The sequence below is a fragment of the Dromiciops gliroides genome, chromosome 5 (assembly GCF_019393635.1).
Source record: "Dromiciops gliroides isolate mDroGli1 chromosome 5, mDroGli1.pri, whole genome shotgun sequence".
In the NCBI taxonomy this organism is placed as follows: Eukaryota; Metazoa; Chordata; class Mammalia; order Microbiotheria; family Microbiotheriidae; genus Dromiciops; species Dromiciops gliroides.
The window spans coordinates 283,319,918-283,341,663 of NC_057865.1; the positions used below are offsets into that span (position 1 = coordinate 283,319,918).

At 48.0% G+C, this 21,746-nt stretch overlaps 1 protein-coding gene across 4 annotated transcripts in view; it reads left to right on the forward strand.

Annotated features, from left to right (window-relative positions):
- RIC8B (RIC8 guanine nucleotide exchange factor B) overlaps positions 1–21,746 on the forward strand; it is a 100,463-nt gene that overhangs the window by 6,368 nt on the left and 72,349 nt on the right. For all 4 annotated transcript variants that reach the window (XM_043965746.1, XM_043965745.1, XM_043965747.1 and 1 more), the window contains exon 2: positions 7,097–7,144. In XM_043965746.1, the coding sequence (XP_043821681.1) occupies positions 7,097–7,144 (48 nt within the window). The remainder of the gene's footprint in view (positions 1–7,096; positions 7,145–21,746) is intronic.

Sequence of the window (21,746 nt, forward strand, 5' to 3'; positions counted from 1 at the left end):
CTTAAGGAGCTTACGTCTAATGATTCCTGTGAGCTTTGTTCTTCTTTTTCCCTTCTAGCGGTCTGCTAGAGGAAAAAACAGAGAAATGAAAGAGGTTTATTGAGGGAGACCCAAGTGTTTTCCTTTGGCTTCGGGTAGTACAGGTCATTCACATTGATGGTACAAAGCACGTCATCCCTGTGACGACAGCCTCTTGCTCCAAATCATTGGGACTCCTCCTCTTCCTGTTCTCTGAGCCTCTGTTAGGAAAACAGACCCAGTAAAGGATGCCTGGTGCTAACTCTGGGTTGCCATCGACCACAAGTACTGTTATTTACGGAACATGGTAGATGCCCTTGGGTTTGTCATGTCTGGTTACAACTGGCTCCTGCCCTCGGGAACCTTGTAATCTAGAGGGGAGGTTCTCCCCTAGATTCTTCCATTCTGTGGCACATTTGGGGGTCTCACATGTCCAGAGCATGCCTCTAAATAGTCCCTTCTCACATAGAATCCTGCAAGGGTGGGTGGGTGCTAAGACAGAACACGGGGATTTCCTTAAACCTTTGAAAAAAATGCTTGAGTACAGGCCTAATTAGAGAAAGAGGGTCATACTTTTGTGTACATTGATGGGATGATCATTGAGTCCAAACTCTCCCCCTTGTTAATTTTATTGATGAGAAAACAGGCCCAGTTTGGGGATGTGACTTGCCCAGGCTACACAGGACGTGGCTGAGCCTCTGGCTCCACAACCAGGAAGTCAAGGTGCTGCCATAGCTGTTCCTTGGACATCTTGCGGTGAATTAGTCCTTAGACACAGGACCAGCTGGGGCGTAACTGAGCATCTCTGTGTACTTTTGTGAAGGGAGCAGTTCTACATTTCACTCTCTTTGGTTTAGTTTATTTACCCCCCTTCTCCCAATTGCCTGGTAAAATATGTGGGTCTTTTTTTTTTTAAACCCTGAAAATATGTCTGTTGAAACAAGGAAAGGGCTCTTGAACCCAGACTTTGTGTAAAGGGGGAAATTGGTGTTATTTCAGAAGCTGGGTAGGTGCTGATGCAGCAGGAGAGAAGAATAAAACCCTTTAGGAAGGATTTCATGCCACTGAAGACCCCAAGCTCTCTTGGGCCTTTCCATCCCCACTGTAGTGCAACCCACTTCTGTTGCTATCTCCCTCGATTAGAATGTGAGCTCCTTGAGGGAAGAGAATGTCTTTTCTTGTTTGTTTGTTTTCCTGTTTGTTTAGTTGGTGCTTGGCACACAGAAAGAATGTAATGCGTGTCTTTTCATTCATTCATTTATTCATTAAACCCTGTCTCCTAAGAGACACTTGGTAGCATCTGAGGGGCACATCGTTGATTGTCTGTGGATTTCCCCAGCAGGGATTATTATAGGATCATTGATTTGGTATTTTAAGGGTCCTGTTTCAATTCTCATTTTATATAGTCAGAAACTGCCCACCAAGGGGGTGACTCACCCAAACAAGCATCAGAAGCAGGATTTGAACCCACGTCTTCTTCCTGCTTGCCAGTAAGGTGCCAAGCGAGGAGAAGGGATCTCCTTCTGGTCTGGAAGAGCAAGGCCTCAGGCAGCAGTGCCCTGCCTAGGGGCTGATCTTTTAGAAGAACCTGGACCACGGGGAAACCCTCCTTGCATGATAAGAGCCAGGTCTTTGCTGATGCCTCTGACTCACTGTTTGGAAAACACTCATCTGGGGGTTAGCCCTGGAAACAGCTTCTGACAGGACGGAGCATCCCGGATGCAGATAACTATGTCAAGGGGCGTCTGCTTCCCAGCTTTGTTACTGAATCCAGGGGCTCATGTGAAGGCGGGCCTAGTGGGCCGCTCACCTCATTCTTTCATCTTTTGGGGGTCTGTCACCTTTCTGGGCCTGGGCCTTGGGAGATGGGTTGGTGTGTTTGTTGGTGTCACCTGCTTCGAGCCGAAAGAAAATCCACAGGGGAAGGTGGCTGCGTGCAGTGACTAAAGCAGGTCTTACCTGGCATCTTTAAACAGGCTGCTCGCTCAGAACACTGGGAAATGAGGAAAAACAGAGGCAGTAGCTCTGCCTTGGGGGCTTCTTAGCAAAACAGAAGAATAACCCTCTTACGTTGTATAGATGGAGTGACTGCAGGAGCCCCGAAGTGATTTCATTTGGGGCTTGGTGGGAAATGCAGTGGGGGTTACAGCAGGGTCTCCCTCTGGGTGGGCTCCGGCTCATCTTCCAGTTGAGCAATGATTAGGTCCCAAGTCCCTCTTTTTTTTCTCTCTGTGATCCCTCCCAATTCATCTCAAAGCTTCGGATAGATTGAGGGCATGTATGTGGTTGGTGGTTACAGGCTAAAGTGCCCCACAAGCTCTCACAGGGAGAATGGCCTTTACCCTCCCCTGCCCTCTCCTCTCTTCGGACGTGGGCAGGGATTGAAGAGAGGGAGCCACTTAAGAGATAAAGGGCAGAGGATGCTTAAAGCAAGCCAGACTTGGAATCTAACCTCCTCTGGCCCCAGAAAGAAGCCCAGATGTGGACTCCAGAAACTTCTGCATTGGGTACAGCCTTGGCAAATGGATTAGTACATTCAAAATACACTCTGTATTGTCTCACATAGCACTATATATTTTTCATTAAATTGAGTCTTCCTGATAGGAGTCAGAGACTTTATATCGCCTCCTGTGTGTCCAGTGGTTCATACTGATGTGAAAGGAACGCCCTCACTTTAAAAAAAAATTTTTTTTTTTGGTAAGGCAATTGGGGTTAAGTGACTTGCCCAGGGTCACACAGCTAGTAAGTGTCAAGGGTCTGAGGCCAGATTTGAACTCAGGTCCTCCTGAATCCAGGGCTGGTACTCTATCCACTGCACCACCTAGCTGCCCCCATCCTCACTTTTGAAAAAGCAACTGAAGGAAACGAGTCCTCTGTCTGAATCAGAACGATCCCAAATAGTGTATAGCGAATGCTTGTGCGATGTTTCTTCTCACCTAGCAGGTGTCTTCCTCTCTCAAAAGTCTTGTGTTTCTTTGTCCCTTCTCTCCAAATGCCAAAAGGTTCTATTAAAAAACATTCACAGGGCAGCTAGGTGGTGCAGTAGATAGAGCACCAGCCCTGAATTCAGGAGGACCTGAGTTCAAATTTGGCCTCAGACCCTTGACACTTACTAGCTGTGTGACCCTGGGCAAGTCACTTAACCCCAATTGCCTCACCAAAAAAAACCAAACCAAAACAAAAAACCAGAAAAAACCCATTCACTTGGCATTTGCGCACATTTCTGTCTAATAGCTACTTGAATTGACAGCCATTTGCTTAGTGGTAATAAAACAAACACTGTGATAACTGAGGGGTTAGATTGGCCTGGGTTCGAAGGAGCTATTATTGCTAACTTTTTATATATGGATCCTAGCCATACTTCCCCATTCCAAGCCAGTAACCTTGGGGTGATCTTCGGTGCCTCCTTGTGTGTACTTCCCTCCCATCTAAGCCCTTCTCCAAGCCTCATTGATCCTTGTATTACAATACCTTTCAGACTCCCAAATTGCTCTTTTTTTTCCCCTTGCCAGAACCCTCTTATAGGCCCTGTCCCCTCACACCTGGATGCCTTTTGGGTCCAGTTCCAAGTTTCTGTCTTTCTCTCTAGTCTCATTTGCCTCTCTTCCAGCTTGAATGGCACTCATCCCTGAGACAGAGCATTTTGGTCTTTTCTCTTGTGCCCTTTGTTGGTTGTCAGTCATCTTGGAAGTGGGGAACACATTTTTGCCCATCCTTCTAATATTTGGACATGCCTATTTCTGCCGTGTTCTTCTGCTCCCCTATTTAAGTTCACCTCCCTGTGCCTCTTTGTGGTTCTCAAAGGCTTTGCCAAGAGAGTACAAGCTGTTATAGTTCCTAAAAGTGGGACTGATTTAGAGATATCAGACTATGTGTCTGTTGTCTAGGACTAGCCTATCCAAGCTCAGACCGGCCAGAAAATCAGACTGCTGCTGCTTTCTCCTTCTTCTCCTTCTTCTCCTTCTTCTCCTTCTTCTCCTTCTCCTTCTCCTTCTCCTTCTCCTTCTCCTTCTCCTTCTCCTTCTCCTTCTCCTTCTCCTTCTCCTTCTCCTTCTTCTCTTCCTCCTTCTCCTTCTCCTTCTCCTTCTCCTTCTCTTCCTCCTTCTCCTCCTCCTCCTCCTCCTTCTCCTTCTCCTTCTCCTTCTCCTTCTCCTTCTCCTCCTTCTCCTTCTCCTTCTCCTTCTCCTTCTCCTTCTTCTCCTTCTCCTTCTCCTCCTCCTCCTCCTTCTCCTTCTCCTTCTTCTCCTTCTTCTCCTTCTCCTTCTCCTTCTTCTCCTTCTCCTTCTCCTTCTCCTTCTCCTTCTCCTTCTCCTTCTCCTTCTCCTTCTCCTTCTTCTCCTTCTCCTTCTTCTCCTTCTCCTTCTCCTTCTCCTTCTCCTTCTCCTTCTCCTTCTTCTCCTTCTCCTTCTCCTTCTTCTCCTTCTTCTCCTTCTCCTTCTTCTCCTTCTCCTTCTCCTTCTCCTTCTCTTCCTCCTTCTCCTTCTCCTTCTCCTTCTCTTCCTCCTTCTCCTTCTCCTTCTCCTTCTCCTTCTCCTTCTCCTTCTCCTTCTCCTTCTTCTCCTTCTCCTCCTTCTCCTTCTCCTTCTTCTCCTTCTCCTTCTTCTCCTTCTCCTTCTCCTTCTCCTTCTCCTTCTTCTCCTTCTCCTCCTTCTCTTCTCCTTCTCCTCCTCCTCCTCTTCCTCCTCCTCCTCCTTCTCCTTCTCCTCCTCCTTCTCTTCTCCTTCTCTTCCTCCTCCTCCTTCTTCTCCTCCTTCTCCTTCTCTTCCTCCTCCTCCTTCTTCTCCTCCTTCTCCTTCTTCTCCTTCTCCTCTTCCTCCTCCTTCTCCTTCTCCTTCTTCTCCTCCTTCTCCTTCTCCTTCTCCTCCTCCTTCTTACTCTTCTTCCTCTTTTTCTTCTACTTCTACTTCTTCATCTCCTAATTATCATCAACTTCGTTTAATTCTTCATTATCATCTTCATTGTCATTTTCTCACAAAACAGTTGATTAAGATGTGGGGTTTGTGATCCATCGAAGCTGTTCTCGAGGATTCCCACACATGGTCTTGATCTCCTACCTCCTGGTTCCTTCTGGTGATGTCTCATACAGCTTGATTGCCCCATTGTAGCATTTTGTCTCTGGTCATAGACTTAGGACCAGGAGGGAATGAAGGGATTCTCTCTGAGCCAGTCCCCTTGTTTTACAAGTGAAGAAATTGAGGTGAGGAGATGGGAAGTGGCCAACACAAGGTCATACCACCAGTAAGTCTTGTAATGATGATTTGACTTTGGATCATCTATTCAAAAACTGGCTTTGTTTTCCAAGGAGGTGTTACTTCGGCACTGAACATAATTCCAGGACTTTTCTCTTCTGATACCTTTCCCAGGTCTTCCCTCTTGGTTGGCCCTAGTTTCTATTGTATGTGTATGTATGTGTATAATTTGTACATGATTGTTTGCATTTTGTCTGTCCCGTTTGAATGTAAGCTCCCTAAGGGCAGGAACCAAAAGACTTTTTGTTTCCCTGGCACTTAGCACAGTGCCTGACAGATAACATGTGCTTAATAAATGTTTCTTGACTTGACAATAACCTACCATCTGCCAAGTTCCTGACATCCAAGATGGTGTCAGTAAATGCTTGTCCTTGAACTAACTAACAAAACACAAGGGAAAGATAGAAATTGAACCAATGGAAATTTCAATTGAAAGTCTGAAGTACTTGAGAATTCCTAGAGTTTTGGGTATATGGAGAAAGCCTTTGGCTTGGCTTTAAGAGTCTCATGTCCTCTTTTCTGTCCCATCACACACTGTGATTCTGGGTGAGCACCCATACCCATCGCTGGTTCTTCATGTTGCTCCAACAGTAGGATGGAGAGGGAGATGTGGAAGCATCCAGAAGGTGATAGGGCCATAGATTTAGAGCTGGGCGGCCCCTTGGAAGACACCCAGTGCCCTGCCCTCTCATTTTGTGGGTAAGGAGTCCAAGGCCCATATCAATGGGATGTTTTGACCCAGGTCACCTTGGTCATTGGTGGTGGCACCAACAGCCAACTCAGCTCTCCTGACTTCAGATCCACCGTGTTTTCCCAGTGCTCAACAGCTCTCCCGCTGCTCCCCTTCCCACTGAGCTGTGGGATTATGTATCTGCACACCCCGTGGAGTTGAGAAGTCCATTCATAGACACATAGACTTAAGTCCTTTGGGAACAACCCATAAAGGGCAAGATCATGAAAGTGATCTCAGATGTAGGACTTCATTTTTCTGGACCTGTTCTCACCATCAGTTTTAAGAACCTTGAAGGCAGGACCCGTGTCTTCTTTTTTTTTGGCAGGGCAGTGAGGGTTAAGTGACTTGCTCAGGGTCACACAGTTAGTAAGTGTCAAGTGTCTGAGGCCAGATTTGAACTCGGGCCTCCTGAATCCAGGTCCAGTGCTTTATCCACTGTGCCACCTAGCTGCCTGGACCCCTGTCTTCTACTGCTGCTTCTGTATCTCCAAAGCCCTTGGTACAGTGCTGGGCACACAGTAGGTATTTAAGAAAGAGGAGTGTGGATGGGCAGCTAGGTGGCGCAGTGGATAAAGCACCCGCCCTGGATTCAGGAGGGCCTGAGTTCAAATCCGACCTCAGACACTTGACACTTACTAGCTGTGTGACCCTGGGCAAGTCACTTAACCCTCATTGCCCTTCCCCCCCTCCAAAAGTAAACTAATAATTAATAAAATGTTCTACTATTAAGTAATTTTTTAAAAAGGAAGTCCTAAAAATTTTTTTAAAATAATAATAAAAACATTTTTAAAAAGGAAGTTCTTGGTTTTCTGTCCTTTCTCCTACATTGAAAACAACAGCAGATTTTCATGACTATCTTTTGTTTTGAAATTGCCCAGACTCCCTCCCACTCACCTCATCCTGAGAACTGTCATAGGAGAAAGAATGATTTTCCCCAAAAAAGGGAAGAGGAAAAGTCCCGGAATTTTCCTGTTGTTATCCCCATAGGAAAGAGAGAGGTAGCCCTTTACCAGTAGCCCGTCTCAGGCATTTCTTTGGTAGCAGCAGCAGCAGCAGCAACAGAAGTTAATGCTGTATCATACTCTTTCCCTCACAGCACAGAGCTACTTTCAAATTCGACCCTGAGGATGAAGAGAAGAGAAAGGTAAGCAGGAGCCTGGCTTGGGGCGGGGGGGTGCTTGATGCCTAGAATTTGAGCAGTAGAAAGGCCTTGTCCTCCAACCTCTGAACAAAAGGACCCCTCTCGGAACATTCCTTACAGGTGGGCTCCTCTTGAAAATGGGGGGAACCCCCATGGGCCCCCCTTCCACCAAGAGGCCAGGTGGTGCAGCAGTGGAATGAATGATTGGGGAGGCTCAGTGTCCTTCCTGTTACTTACTGACCATCTGACTTAATCTCTCTGTTCTTCAGATAAATGCCTAGGACTTCTCTGCTAGTCAGATCTCCATGGGTTGTGGCTTTGAAGGCATTCTCACTACCCACAAATATCTCAGGTCCTCTTTTTTAGGGCAGAGATCCTGGCACGCCTTTACCTCATGGGGTTGTCCTGAATGAGGAAAGCACTTTGGAAACCTTACAGGCTTTGAAAAATGCAAGCCATTCTTTTTGAAGGCAGAGTTTGGATCCTTTTTGAGTGGGGCCTCCAGCTTCTCATAAAGCCTTAGTGATCCTAGGGACGGTGGCAAGGCCAAGGCCAGCAGCTGGTGGTACCCCCAGCGTACCCCCTCCCCAGGTTTGCTTCCCCTTGTGGCTTAGCAGATTGCAGAAGAAGGCTGTTTCATGGACGGATGGAGCAATTCTGTCTTATCATTCAAGGCCCTGGAAACAGTCAGCCTGGTCTCTGGGTGTCATGGACTTTCTCATTCCTCCCTAGTGTGCTCTACACCTGGGCCAAACGGGAATCCTCATGAGGCCTCCGTGTCTCTCATCCTGCCTGCTTATTATTGCGTGTCATTCTTTCGTTGTGACATCTCCTGTTCCTCCATTTCTGAGCAAAGTCCTTTTCTTCTGTCAAGCCCCAAGGTCATTGCCATGTCTTCCCTAATGTCCTTGCCTGCCTGCCTTCCTTTCCTTCCCTCCTTCCCTCCTTCCCTCCTTCCCTCCCTCCCTCCTTCCTTCCTTCCTTCCTTCCTTCCTTCCTTCCTTCCTTCCTTCCTTCCTTCCTTCCTTCCTTCCTTCCTTCCTTCCTTCCTTCCTTCCTTCCTTCCTTCCTTCCTTCCTTCCTTCCTTCTCTCCCTCCCTCCCTCCCAGTCCCTTACCCATTGCCTTCAAAAATACCCAAGTCTCCTTCATCCTTAAAAAGCCTTCACTAACCCCAAACATCCCTTCAAGCTGTCGGCCTGTATCTCCCTTCCATCTATTGACCAAACTCCCAGAAAACGCTAGCACCCACACCCATGGCCTTCCTTTCTTCTCCTCTCTCACTCTCCACTCATCCCTTTGTAGTCTGGTTTCTGATCTCACATCCTTCAGTTCAAAATCTCCCTCAGAATGACCAGACGAGTCCCAGATCGCCAAACAGGATGGTCTCTTCTCTGTCCTCATTCTTCCTGAGGTGGTTGGGTTTTTTTTACTTGCTGAGCTCTATCAACCCTTAAAGCGATTGCTGTGTTTTTCTCCTGGCCTACCCAGCAGTCAGTCAGTCAGTCAGTCAGTCAGTCAGTCATCCAAAAAGCACTGACGAGGAACTCAGCTTGGACAGAAGAGATGCTCAGATTATACAGGTTGCTTTTGTTGTCCTTGTCCTGTGGCCTCTCCCTGGAGTCTTCTGCCAGTGACTCCCTAGTAACAGCCACCACACTCCCTGCAGGCAGCCTCTGGCTCTGCTCTTCCTCTCCCCCTCTCTCCTTCCCTCTCCCTCCTTCCCTCTCCCTCCCCCCTCTCTCCCTCTTTCTCTTTCTCTTTCTCCCTCTCCCTCCCCCCTCTCTCCCTCTTTCTCTTTCTCCCTCTCTCTCTCTTTCTCTCTCCCTCCCCCCTCTCTCCCTCTTTCTCTTTCTCCCTCTCCCTCCCCCCTCTCTCCCTCTTTCTCTTTCTCCCTCTCCCTCCCCCCACTCTCTCCCTCTTTCTCTTTCTCCCTCTCTCTCTCTTTCTCTCTCCCTCCCCCCTCTCCCTCCCCCCACTCTCTCCCTCTTTCTCCCTCTCTCTCTCTTTCTCTCTCCCTCCCCCCTCTCCCTCCCCCCTCTCTCCCTCTTTCTCTTTCTCCCTCTCCCTCCCCCCTCTCTCCCTCTTTCTCTTTCTCCCTCTCTCTCTCTTTCTCTCTCCCTCCCCCCTCTCCCTCCCCCCTCTCCCTCCCCCCACTCTCTCCCTCTTTCTCCCTCTCTCTCTCTTTCTCTCTCCCTCCCCCCTCTCCCTCCCCCCACTCTCTCCCTCTTTCTCTTTCTCCCTCTCTCTCTCTTTCTCTCTCCCTCCTTCCCTCTCCCTCCCCCCACTCTCTCCCTCTTTCTCTTTCTCCCTCTCTCTCTCTCCCTCTCTCCCCCCTCTCTCTTTCTCTCTCTCTCCTTCCCTCTCCCTCCCCCTACTCTCTCCCTCTTTCTCTTTCTTCCTCTCTCTCTCTCCCCCCTTTCTCTTTCTCCCTCTCTCTCTCTTTCTCTCTCCCTCCCCCCTCTCCCTCCCCCCACTTTCTCCCTCTTTCTCTTTCTCCCTCTCTCTCTCTCCCTCTCTCCCCCCTCTCTCTTTCTCTCTCTCTCCTTCCCTCTCCCTCCCCCTACTCTCTCCCTCTTTCTCTTTCTCCCTCTCTCTCTCTCCCCCCTTTCTCTTTCTCCCTCTCTCTCTCTTTCTCTCTCCCTCCTTCCCTCTCCCTCCCCCTACTCTCTCCCTCTTTCTCTTTCTCCCTCTCTCTCTCTCCCTCTCTGCCCCTCTCTCTTTCTCTCTCCCTCCTTCCCTCTCCCTCCCCCCCTCTCCCTCTTTCTCTTTCTCCCTCTCTTTCTCCCTCTCTCTCTCCCTCTCTCCCCCTCCCTCTCTCCCCCTCTCTCTTTCTCTCTCTCTCCTTCTCTCTCCCTCCTTCCCTCTCCCTCCTTCCCTCTCCCTCCCCCCACTCTCTCCCTCTTTCTCTTTCTCCCTCTCTCTCTCCCTCTCTCCCCCTCTCTCTTTCTCTCTCTCCTTCTCTCTCCCTCCTTCCCTCTCCCTCCCCCTACTCTCTCCCTCTTTCTCTTTCTCCCTCTCTCTCTCCCTCTCTCCCCCCTTTCTCTTTCTCCCTCTCTCTCCCTCTCTCCCCCTCTCTCTTTCTCTCTCCTTCTCTCTCCCTCCTTCCCTCTCCCTCCCCCTACTCTCTCCCTCTTTCTCTTTCTCCCTCTCTCTCTCTCCCTCTCTCCCCCTCTCTCTTTCTCTCTCTCTCCTTCCCTCTCCCTCCCCCCACTCTCTCCCTCTTTCTCTTTCTCCCTCTCTCTCCCTCTCTCCCCCCTCTCTCTTTCTCTCTCTCTCCTCCCCTCTCCCCCTTTTCTCTCTCCCTCCCCCCTCTCCCTCCCCCCACTCTCTCCCTCTTTCTCTTTCTCCCTCTCTCTCTCCCTCTCTCCCCCCTCTCTCCCCCCTCTCTCCCTCTCCCCCTTTTCTCTCTTCTCCCCTCCCTTCTCTCTTTTTCTCTCCTCCCTCACACAAGAGAACCAGCATAACCTTCTTTGCACAAGCTCCTAAGACCTTTGTGCTTACTTGGAAATAAGTCTCCTGTAGAGCTAGTTTGAAAACCCGCAGATTCCACTCATTGTGCTTTTTAAACCGTTCTTTCCATTGACGCGGGACACAGGCAGCCATTTAATGCAAATCTCAGCAAAGCATGACTCTCACCTACACACAAAACCAGAACTCGAGCTGGAAGGCCCCTTGGAAGACACCCAGTGCCCTGCCCTCTGTCTCGCCTTCTGAAATCATGAATGAGGAAATCGAGGCCCAGGACGTGAAGTGATTCGCTCAAGGTCACACAGGTAGTAGGTGGGATTTGAACCCTGGTCTTTCGACCTCAGGCTTCCCCCTGCTGCTTCCCATTCATCACTTCTCATTGTCAGAGAAATCAAACAGGGCATCTGCAATCTATAAAGGGTAGATCCAGGGGCAGCTAGGTGGTGCAGTGGATAAAGCACCCGCCCTGGAGTCAGAAGGACCTGAGTTCAAATCCGGCCTCAGACACTTGACACTCACTAGCTGTGTGACCCTGGGCAAGTCACTTAACCCTCATTGTCCAGCCAAAAAAAAAAAAAAAAGAAAGGGGATATCCATCCATCAGCAAGCATTCATTAGATCTCAGCTAGATGCTAAACACTGTTCTAGGCACTGTGGGGTGGGGGTGGGGGTGGGGGTGGGGGTTGGGCACTACACAGAAGAATCAAAACAGCCCCTGCCTTCAGGGAGCTTCTGTTTAAGGAGGGAGACATGCCCATAGTCTGTACAAGAAGCTGGTAAAAGGTAACCTTGAGCAGGGCCTCAGACTTAAGGTGAAGGGACTTGCGTCGTGTTGTGAGTTGTGGCATAAATCAGTGTTCCCAAGGGGGGCCGTGTTTGCGTGCATGGAATTATCACCTCTAACACCAATCTCCACAAACATTCAGCACCTACTGCATACAGAGGGCACCGTGCTAGGCACCCAGAAAGAGACCAAGAGGAACTGGTAGGTGTTCCCTGCCCTCTGGGCATTTATAGTCTAGAAGGGGGCTAGAGCCTAGAGAGAGACCTTTTATCCTGAGTGATGGATGCAGCCTATGGTGTTCAGGAAGCTGGGAAATGTCAAAGAGAATTAACCGAAACTCCTGGTGTGAAGCAAAATGAAATTTGGTGCTTGTGGGTCTGTGAATGGGCAGTGGTTTTGCATTGGAAGTGGGCTTCGCATTGGGCGTTGGCTTGTTCACACCTGAGCTTATCCAGCTGTCAGGCCCTTCTCCCCATCAGAGCTCCTGGGGTGATTGATGCTGGGGAGGGGGGGGGCGGTCAGAAAAATTTAAAAAAGAAAACCTGAAAAGTTAAATTGAAGAAGTGGGAGCACAGAGATTCCTTATTAATCCCAAACTGCCGCAGACCTATCGAAAATATTGGTATATTGGAGCCCGTGTGACATCAAGTGTTTCATGAAAGGGGCTGATTTCAGAATAGGATGGGAGGATGGTCTCTCTCACCAAAGGCGGAGAGCTCCGGCAGGGGAGCAGTCGCCTGCCTGGGCAAGTCTTGGTTAGCAGGTTCTCAGAGGAGGCCTTATTATTTTCTCCTATCAGTGGCCCTTAGGCCTTCCCAGCTGCAGACTTCACACACTTTCTCCTTCCAGACAATGTGAGCTATTCGAGGGCAGGGGCTGTTTTTAATTTAGTCTTTGTAGCCATAGTTCCTTGCACATAGTAGGGGCTTCTTTAAATTCACTGAAGCAGATTAGTAGGAGCTTAATAAAAGGCCCCTCCTCCTCATTCCTCCCCACCCCTTACTTCCTGTTTTCTTCTGAGGAGCCTTCAATTGGTTCATTAGCACATTTATCAAACACCTGTTTTTCTAAGCCCTTGCTTGGGTAAGTGCTTGTTCACCTCTAGTGTTTGGCTTTGTGGTCCCAGGTGTACACAGGTGCCACAGATTTCCATTAGGGGACCATGGGAAATGGGGAAACTTTCTATTCCGGGTCCACTGGGAGCCTGCCAAGCTAGAGCCCGAGAGACGGCGGCTTGCTATAAAATCCTTCTGGGCTCATGTTAGACGTGGCTCGATTTACCACCAGAACTAATGCCATCTTCAGGTCTCTCCCCATTTTGACTCAGAATCTATTTATTCATTGATTTCACCCCAGGGAGAGCTTCCCCTGCTCCATGGAGGTGCTAAGTCGGAAGCCCCAGCACCTCTTCAACGCACATGCACACACACACACACACACACACACACACACACACAAAATCACAATCTTTCTCTGTCTCTCCCCCTTTTCTCTCCCTCTCTTCCCTTCTCTCTCTCACAAACACAAACACACAAACATAAACTCTCTCCTCTCTGTCTCTCCCTCTCCTTCTCTCTCTCTCTCTCTCTGTCACACACACACTCATACTCACACTCACACACCTCTCCTCTGTAACAAAAACACTGAGCTTTTGAGATGGAAGGGATGGCAGAGACTTTGCTACTAACTCTACCTGAAGGCCTTTTCCATTGCAGTCCACCTGATAAGTAGCCTTTGAAGACCTCCATGGGGGACGGGGGAACCCACTAACTACCTCCCCAGCTAGGTTGGTGCAGAGAGCCCCAGCTTTGTAGTTTGAAGGTCTGCACTAGCTACTAGCCTTGGGCAAGGCACCCAAGAGTGAACCTCAGTTTCTTTGTCTAGTAAATGGGGAGAATAATAGCTGTACTCTTTATAGGCCACAAAGGGTTATAGAAATGTCAACTAGCCAGTGTAATGTCCCTTCAGTGGGAGAATTTGGATGTTTGATTAGGCCTCATTGAGATAAAGTCCCAAGTTTTTTTGTCATTGAACTGAAGTGAGTGACCCTCTGGATGCAATCCGGTTCCATCCAAGTTGTCAGGGGCCTCTGGGGCCATCTTGTTTGGCTCCTGTCTTAACTGGACTCCTGCCTCCAGCGTCCTTGACAAGTGGTCATCCAGCCTCTGTTTGAAGGCCTCCCGGAATGAGGAGGAGCCTGTTGCACTTGCACAGCTTTCATGCTTGGAGATTTTTTCATTCCAGTAAGCCTTGAAATCTCTCAAAGGCCGTTGAATCTTTATTGGCCAGATTCTTGGCCCCTGTGTGGTGGCTGCTGGGTTGGGTAGGGAGAGCAAGAAGTAACTCGGGAAGGTTTTGCTTCTTTTACTAATTATTGTTCCTGAGTATAAAACGCACAGAAAGATGGTCACCAGGGATTGGACCTAGAGCCTTTGAAAGATTCTTGGTGCCCGATTGGCTTCTGTTTCCAGATCTTTGGCAAGATCTTTAAAGCCCAGTGGTTCTGGGTAACAAATAGGTAGAAGTTACTTTGAAAAATCCAGGCCACTACCCTACCTTAACCCACGAGCCAGCCAGGCAGGCCTCGGTCATGCAGCCGGCCCTCGTTACAAAGCACCTTCTGCATGCAGCATGCTGGGATCTCCCCTTATTGAGAGATCACAGGGACCCCAGGATGTAGAGCTGGACGGGACCATCAAGGCCACCTGCTTCATTTTCACAGAGGAGACCGAGACTCAGCAATAGGAAGTGATGTGATTCGGACAGGTAGGTAGTGAGCAGGGAAGCCGGCATTTGGACCTAGGCCTCTTCTGCCTCAAATCCAGTGTTCTGGGTCTGTCCTATTCAGAAGATAAAGGGCCGGGGCAGCTAGCTGGCGCAGTGGATAAAGCGCTGGCCTTGGATTCAGGAAGACCTGAGTTCAAATCCAGCCTCAGACACTTGGCACTAGCTGTGTGACCCTGGGCAAGTCACTTAACCCTCATCGCCCTATAAAAAAACCAAAACAAGAAAAAGAAGATAAAGGGCCAAGGTGAGAGATCTCATACAAAAGACACATCTTCCCTGAAGCGTCTGTGGCTGTAGCAGCTAGCCTATTCAAGTATTCAGTTTGACTTCATCATAATTACTCTGGCTAACATACTGTCTTGTGGCTCGATAATTATTCTAAAGCCACTTGATTTCTGACAGGGTTGTCGTTTCTTCCTCTGAAAGGCTTCCTTCCCCCCTGCTGTAGTGCAGTGCGGCACAGTGGAAAGGGCCCTAGGCTTTAGAAGAGCCCGCTTTGGGCTTCACTTCAGTGTGACTTCAATGGCTCGCTCCATCTCTCTCCTCCCTTCTCCAGGCCCTCTGTCAAGAACCAGGGAGATCTTAGAGGCGAAACCCTTGTAGAGTGTCCCATCAGCCAGTGTTGGCGGCGCTTCTTCTAGCCCCTAGTCTAGCGCCTTTCCTCCTGGAGCAGATACACCCGTTTCTTTGCCATTTATCGCCAGCTGAGCCAATCAGGAAGCACGTTATAAGAGAGGTAGTTATGATATTTATCCTTGAAGCAGCTCTTTTTAACATCAGAGAAACTTTGTTGGCAGCTTCTTCAATCGGGTGACTCTTGGGGGAGGGAGGGAGGGAGGATGGCTTTTATGATTCACATAAAGGAAGATGATTTTGTTCAGCTTTAGTTGACTGTTCTCTTAATTCCTTTTTTGGGGGGGGGGCTGGACAATGAGGGTTAAGTGACTTGCCCAGGGTCACACAGCTAGTAACTATTAAGTGTCTGAGGCTGGATTTGAACTAGGGTCCTCCTGAATCCAGGGCCAGTGGTCTATCCAGTGCACCACCTAGCTACCCTTAATTCCCTTTTAAACCAGTGGTTGGTGCCTTGTCATTTTTCTTTATAGAATTTCAGGTTTGTAAGCTATCTACTTAGTCATATCCCATAATAACCCTGCTCATCAGGTGGGTGGTCAGTGATCCCCTCCTTTCCCCTAAAGTCCTTGTATCCAGACACTCAAAGACTTTGCTTGGAGAGACTTAGCAGTGTCACAGATGAGCCCAGATAGGGGGCTTAGTGCTATCGTCAGCCTTCTGCTCTGTCCTCCTAAAGCCCATGTTGTTTTGCTGTGACATCTGCTTAAATGCCAGTGCTTGTGGGGTCGTGGAGGCCCAAGCTGACTTTTTAAATAGAATATTCATGTATAGTAATTGGATTGATCTAGAGAGTTCAGGGAATCCGGGCAGGTTCCGGCTTTAGACATCAAAGCTTTGAGCCTTTTGATGCGGAGCAGGAAGAGAAGCTCGGATGCCAAACTGAGAACCCACGTTAACAGTGACGCGGATGACCGGGATCTCCATTGGAGAGGATGGTGGGGGCTGGACAATAAATTATCAGGGGAAAAAAGTCCCAAGGTCAGACTTTAATTCTCTCTGCGGGAAATCAAATGGGTGGCCTTGGGGTACTGATCCTTCCTGAATCAGACTGGTGATTGATTCTTTCAGGGTTACCCACCCCATTTAACTTCAGATGTCTTTTTCCTATAGTTCAGTGGTTTTACCCACTTTGATAATATGTCCTTCTAGTAAAAAGGTGATCTTGACGTTTTAGGAACTCTTTTATTTATTTTTGTGTGTGTGTGTGAGGCAATTGGGGTTAAGTGACTTGCCCAGGGTCACACAGCTAGTAAGTGCCAAGTGTCTGAGGCCAGATTTGAACTCAGGTCCTCCTGAATCCAGGGCCAGTGCGCTATCCACTGTGCCACCTAGCTTCTCCTATTTTAGGAACTCTTGAAAGTTATCAGGAACCTCCTAGGGAATGTATGATTGATCAGACAAATCTATCACCCTTCCATATAAAATGTAAGGAGGACAGGAAATATTCAGACAAAGCTACCACTACCTACTATAGTATATTAGAAGGAATTTTTTTTTTTTTTTTTGCAGGGCAATGAAGGTTAAGTGACTTGCCCAGGGGCACACAGCTAGTAAGTGTCAAGTGTCTGAGATCGGATTTGAACTCAGGTCCTCCTGACTCCAGGGCTGGTGCTTTATCCACTGCACCACCTAGCTGCCCCCCCCCCCTCCACTGTAGTATGTTGACAGGCATGAGTTAGAGAAAGTACTAAGCAATTATTGGCAAGAAACAGAAGGGGTTAAAGGGGTTAGGAGTAAATACCTTTGGCCTCAGCTGCCAATGCATGGAGTATGGGTAATGAAATAAACTTACAAAGTCTCATAGGACTTGTTGGGACATGGACTCGAGACTGGAATAAGGCCATGGAAGGGGTGTTCTTTGCTTGTTAGAAGCAGATCTGATAGAGGGGAAGAGTGATACTGAATGGTGTATGCAGAAGAGAGATTCATACTGAATGATATATGCTGTCTAAGAAATCCGCAAACCTGAGGGTGGAAGCACAGTGTTAGGCTTTGGGATGTAATCATGGAAGTTTGCTACAGCCCACTGGTCAGGTGGGGGATATGGATACTGTTTTCTTTTTTTTTCTTTTTTTGCAGGGCAATGAAGGTTAAGTGACAGCTAGGCAAGTGTCAAGTGTCTGAGGCTGGATTTGAACTCAGGTCCTCCTGAATCCAAGGCCAGTGCTTTATCCACTGCGCCACCTAGCTGCCCCCGATACTATTTTTTTTTTTTGTGGGGCAATGAGGGTTAAGTGACTTGCCCAGGGTCACACAGCTAGTAAGTGTCAAGTGTCTGAGGCCGGATTTGAACTCAGGAACTCCTGAATCCAGGGCCGGTGCTTTATCCACTGCGCCACCTAGCTGCCCCCCGATACTGTTTTCTTAATACAAAGTATGGATTATAAAACTAGTACATAATAGTAATACAAAGATTTTAGCTGCTTGCACATCTGGTGGAAGTCTGATTTTCCGAAAAGAGCATCTTATAAATTCTTGACACATCTTGTGGAAAGTTTCATAGGTCAGTAAGTAACTAATTAGCAATCTTATTTAACAATATAATAATTATAATTAGCTAAATTATTCATTCATTTGGCAATTAGTAATTAAATGAATAATAATCATAAAAAGAGTGAGATACACTAATTGGGGTTTAATTCTTACCAACAGGGAAAGACTAGTTAGTGATGTAGGAATGATCGGAACTTGGAGAGAAGACATCTGTGTTGTCATGAAATTGTAATAACTAGTGAAGGAGAGGAATTTCAGTCCTAGGCAGACATGTCCCCAGACTTCAGAAGAGATTCCCACACATTCAGAGAAAAGGTAAAAACGATACCTATAGGATCATATTGAGGAAATATGCTAAAGGTGAACGAGAGGCATGAACGCACTTTGGACTGTTTGGTGGTGAACGAGCCTGATGAACAAAATTGGGTGTCTTGGAAACTAATGTGGCTTCACTGGGAGCTTTTTTGAGGTCAAATTGTCAAAGAACATGGATAAAAGATGAAAGGATAAGGGGCAGCTAGGTGGCGCAGTGGATAGAGCACCAGCCCTGGATTCAGAAGGACCTGAGTTCAAATCCGACCTCAGACACTTAACACTTACTAGCTGTGTGACTCTGGGCAAGTCATTTAAGCCCAATTGCCTCACCCCCCCCCAAAAAAAAAAAAGATGAAAGGATGAATACAGAAAAGTGAACCAGGGCCTGTAAGAATATTGTTAGAAAGGGTAAGGCCTGAAGGAGCTGAGCCTTGTAAATAAGGGGGGAGAGGGTGGCCTCAAAAAGGACTTTTAAAAGCTATGCTTGATGCAAGATGATCCACAAAGGAAGAAGAGGGAACGTTATGTCGTGTTCCCAGAGGACAGAGCAAGCTGAACGATCACATTGTTTACCTTCTGTCGTCTTCACCTTCTAAAAAAAGGGGGTAAGCATCATTAAGGAGGCTTAAAGGCTCAGCCAGGTGAGGAGACCCCAAGACAACACTTCTCCTCTTTGAGTTTTAGTGCCCTGATGACTTCCCTGCCCGGGATGCTCAAGTGACTGCTGGGTATGATCAGGGAGATTCTGTTGGGGAGTTTTGAGAAGTCACATAGATGGATGGATGGATCCATCCTTGCTCCAAGGAACAAGACTGCCTGGGTGGTGATGAAGGGTCTCCAGTTCATGGCATGTGACAAAAGGCTTTTATTATTATTCAGATGGGGGAAGGAAGAGAGACAGAGACACATAGAGAGATGGGGGGGGGGCGGAGAGAGAGAGAGAGAATATAAATGTTTGTTCATTGAAAAAAACAAACCAACAACCCAGATCACTCTGTATGAGACTGGATGAAGGAACCAGGGATGTTTAGATAGGATGCCTTCCCTCAAGTATTTGTTTTCTTTTCCTTTTTAAAAATTTTTTTAGTGGGGGCAATGAGGGTTAAGTGACTTGCCCAGGGTCACACAGCTAGTAAATGTCATGTGTCTGAGGCCAGACTTGAACTCAGGTCCTCCTGAATCCAGGGCTGGCGCTTTATCCACTGCGCCACCTAGCTGGCCCCTCCCTCAAGTATTGAAAGAGAGTTGACTCGTTTCCAGGAAACCAGAACTAGGAGCATTGCGTGAGTGTTCAGCAAAGAGACAGACTTCAGCCTGATTTCAGGAAGACTTTCCTGCCAGTTAGTGCTGCCCCACAGTGCATTGCTGCTTCAGGAGCCTGTGGCGTCCCCCAAACCAGAGGCCTTCAATTCAAGGCTGGATGATCCCCTGCGGTCGTCATAGTGTTTGCCAGTCTGGGCTGTGCTGTCCAACCTCAGGAATCTCTGGCAACTTTGAGATTTTGTGATTCTGTGATTCCAAATGGGGCTAAAAGTAGATTCCAGAAACTGACTTGACCTACCTGTGGGCATGGTGCTTCTCACTGGCAGAGTTCCAGAGCAGATTATGAAACAGATTGCTTGTGAGTCCTCAGAAAATAAATCTGTGTCCACTGGAGCCCAGAAAGGGCTTAGTAAAAAGACATTTATCAGCTCAGCACAACTGAGGCAGCAGCAGAACTGGGGGGGAGGGGACAGGGGACTGGAGGGAAGTAACAATGGACCAGCCCATTTCTAGGGGAGGAGAGGAAGAGGAGGGGGGTATATGTGTGTAAACTCCCATCTGTTTAAGGGGCACTTGTTGCTGCAACATGCCTTTCAGTTCCTAATTATGAGAGAACTCACACCAAACTTTATTATAAATAAAGGATTGTTGCTTTCTCTCTGTCTCCCTCCCCTCCTTTTCTTGCTCTCTCTGTTACTTCCTCTTCCTCACCCCTGAGGTAGGATTTGGGTCCCCTTCAGGTGACAGAGAAAGAAGGAAGGGGGGACTGGGTGCATATTTCATTCTTGAATCCATGCTAAGAAGTTATCTTTTTTTTTTTTAGAAATCATCTTTTTGACCCCATGATTCTTTACCCTCACTGAACACACACACTGCACGTGACCAATACTATAGCAGTAACAACAGCTGCTGGCGTCTAGTTGGCATTTAAGGTTTTAGCTTCTTAGCTCCTCACAGCCCTGTAAGGTAGGTGCTCTTGTTATTCCCATTTCACAGATGAGGAAACTGAGGCTGACAGAGGTTAAGTGACTCGCCCGAGGAGACTCAGCTAGCTTTCCAAACCTAGCATTATCTACTGTGCTTCCCAGCTGTCTGGAAACAAATCCATTGACTTTATAGCATTATCTACCACGATTGGTGGTTGGTGATTTTTTTTTTTTTCACTGATCATTTCATAACATAATTTGTTTCTCACAGTGTATCATAAGCTTCTTGGGCCCTGGTACTATTTCACCCTTCTCTTCTCTCTAACCGAAGTGCCTGGCCCAATACCAGGTACCTAGTTGGTACTCAACACTGAGCAGAACTTACTTGATTTGTAAACTGCATTGCCTTGCTATGCGTCCCATGACTGTCCTCTCGTGGGTGGGCCTTGTGTCTGGCCTGGATAAGGAAATACTTGTCCTCTCCTGGGGGCAAATTAAAGCCTGCCTCCCTCTCTTGGTGTCCTGTGCCATATTCCCTTTTATCACCCGCCATGTGGTGGTTCCGTTTGACCCTTGGTCTGTTTTTGTTCTGCAGTTGACCTTTGTAATCCTTTACAGCACTCTCCCAGGCCCAGTGAGGATAATAATAAAGGGGGGAAAGAATCTCAGCTAATTAAAAACATTCAAGAGCACCTGTGATCTAGACCATAAAAACAGATGACAGGGCTTATTTGAATAAGGAAAACAGGCCACAATGTGGTGTTGCCCTTGACAGAGAGCTGCCCATCTTCAGAATTCTAGACCTAGAAACCATGTTATGTGACATGTCTCATAAAAGGCCACTTACCTGTCAGAATAGCCTGGTGGATTTCTTGGCATGAGCCATCACGACACCAACCAGCAGCACAAAGAGAGATGGGCAGCTCCTTTTGCCACTCCTGGGAATGCTTCGTTTATCCAGCATCTTTGGGTTGTGACCTAGAAGTGACCTTTCCATATACCTGAAGCTTGCCCCTTTAAGCCCCCAAATTCTGCTTAACTCCAGCCTTTGTGAATCCAGAAGGGTCCTTGTCTTCAGTATTCCAAGGACCTATGATTTCAAGTACCGTCAGACAAAGCAGACGTCTTCCGCATCTTAGTCGATGGTTTTTATGAATGAATGAAAATGCATTTATTTGGTGCCTGCTATGGGTCAGGTCCTGTGCTAAACACTGGAGATACACATGTGAAGCCAAGACTCCCCTTTCCTTCAAGTCACTTAATTCTGTTAGGGGAAGACAACTCATCTATGGGACTGGTGACCAAGGAGGAGAGATTTGGGTCCAGGAAGTCACAGGGAAGATCGGTGTAGCCATGGGAGAATGGATTGATGCCTCCTTTCCCTGATTTAGTTGTGTTGGTTTGATTATTCCTCCCTAAAGGAGGGGGAAACTGAGGGTAGGAGGTAGAGCTGATCAGAAATGGTCAGTGTGTGTGTGCAGGGTCAGGGTTTGGCCACATGTAGAGAGCCTGGAAGAATGGTGGAATCCAGAACAAGGAGTTAATATAATAAAACAATTCCACTGGTCCTCACCACAAACGTGGAGGGCATTGTCGCTGGATCTGGGCTTGCGGCCTCTCGCGCTTGGGGTAGGACCTGTCAGAGTCTACACCTCCTGACCCAGCCACCCTTGGGGAACTCAACGTTGTCTTCCCCACTGTAGAAAGGAGCCTTTTAGTGGAGGTTTGAACAGACAGATAGAATGTAACCCTTATTCATTTATATAATCTAACCTTTCCTTAATGACAAGGTCAGGATAGGAACCTTAGTTCCTGCAGTGTGATACTAATAACACTGCGCTTTTGAGTGCTTTCCCACTCTTAGGCCCGACACCCACTGGCCCCAGAGCCTGGGTGGGGAGGAGGCATTTATGGCTGGGAGCTTGGTCAGT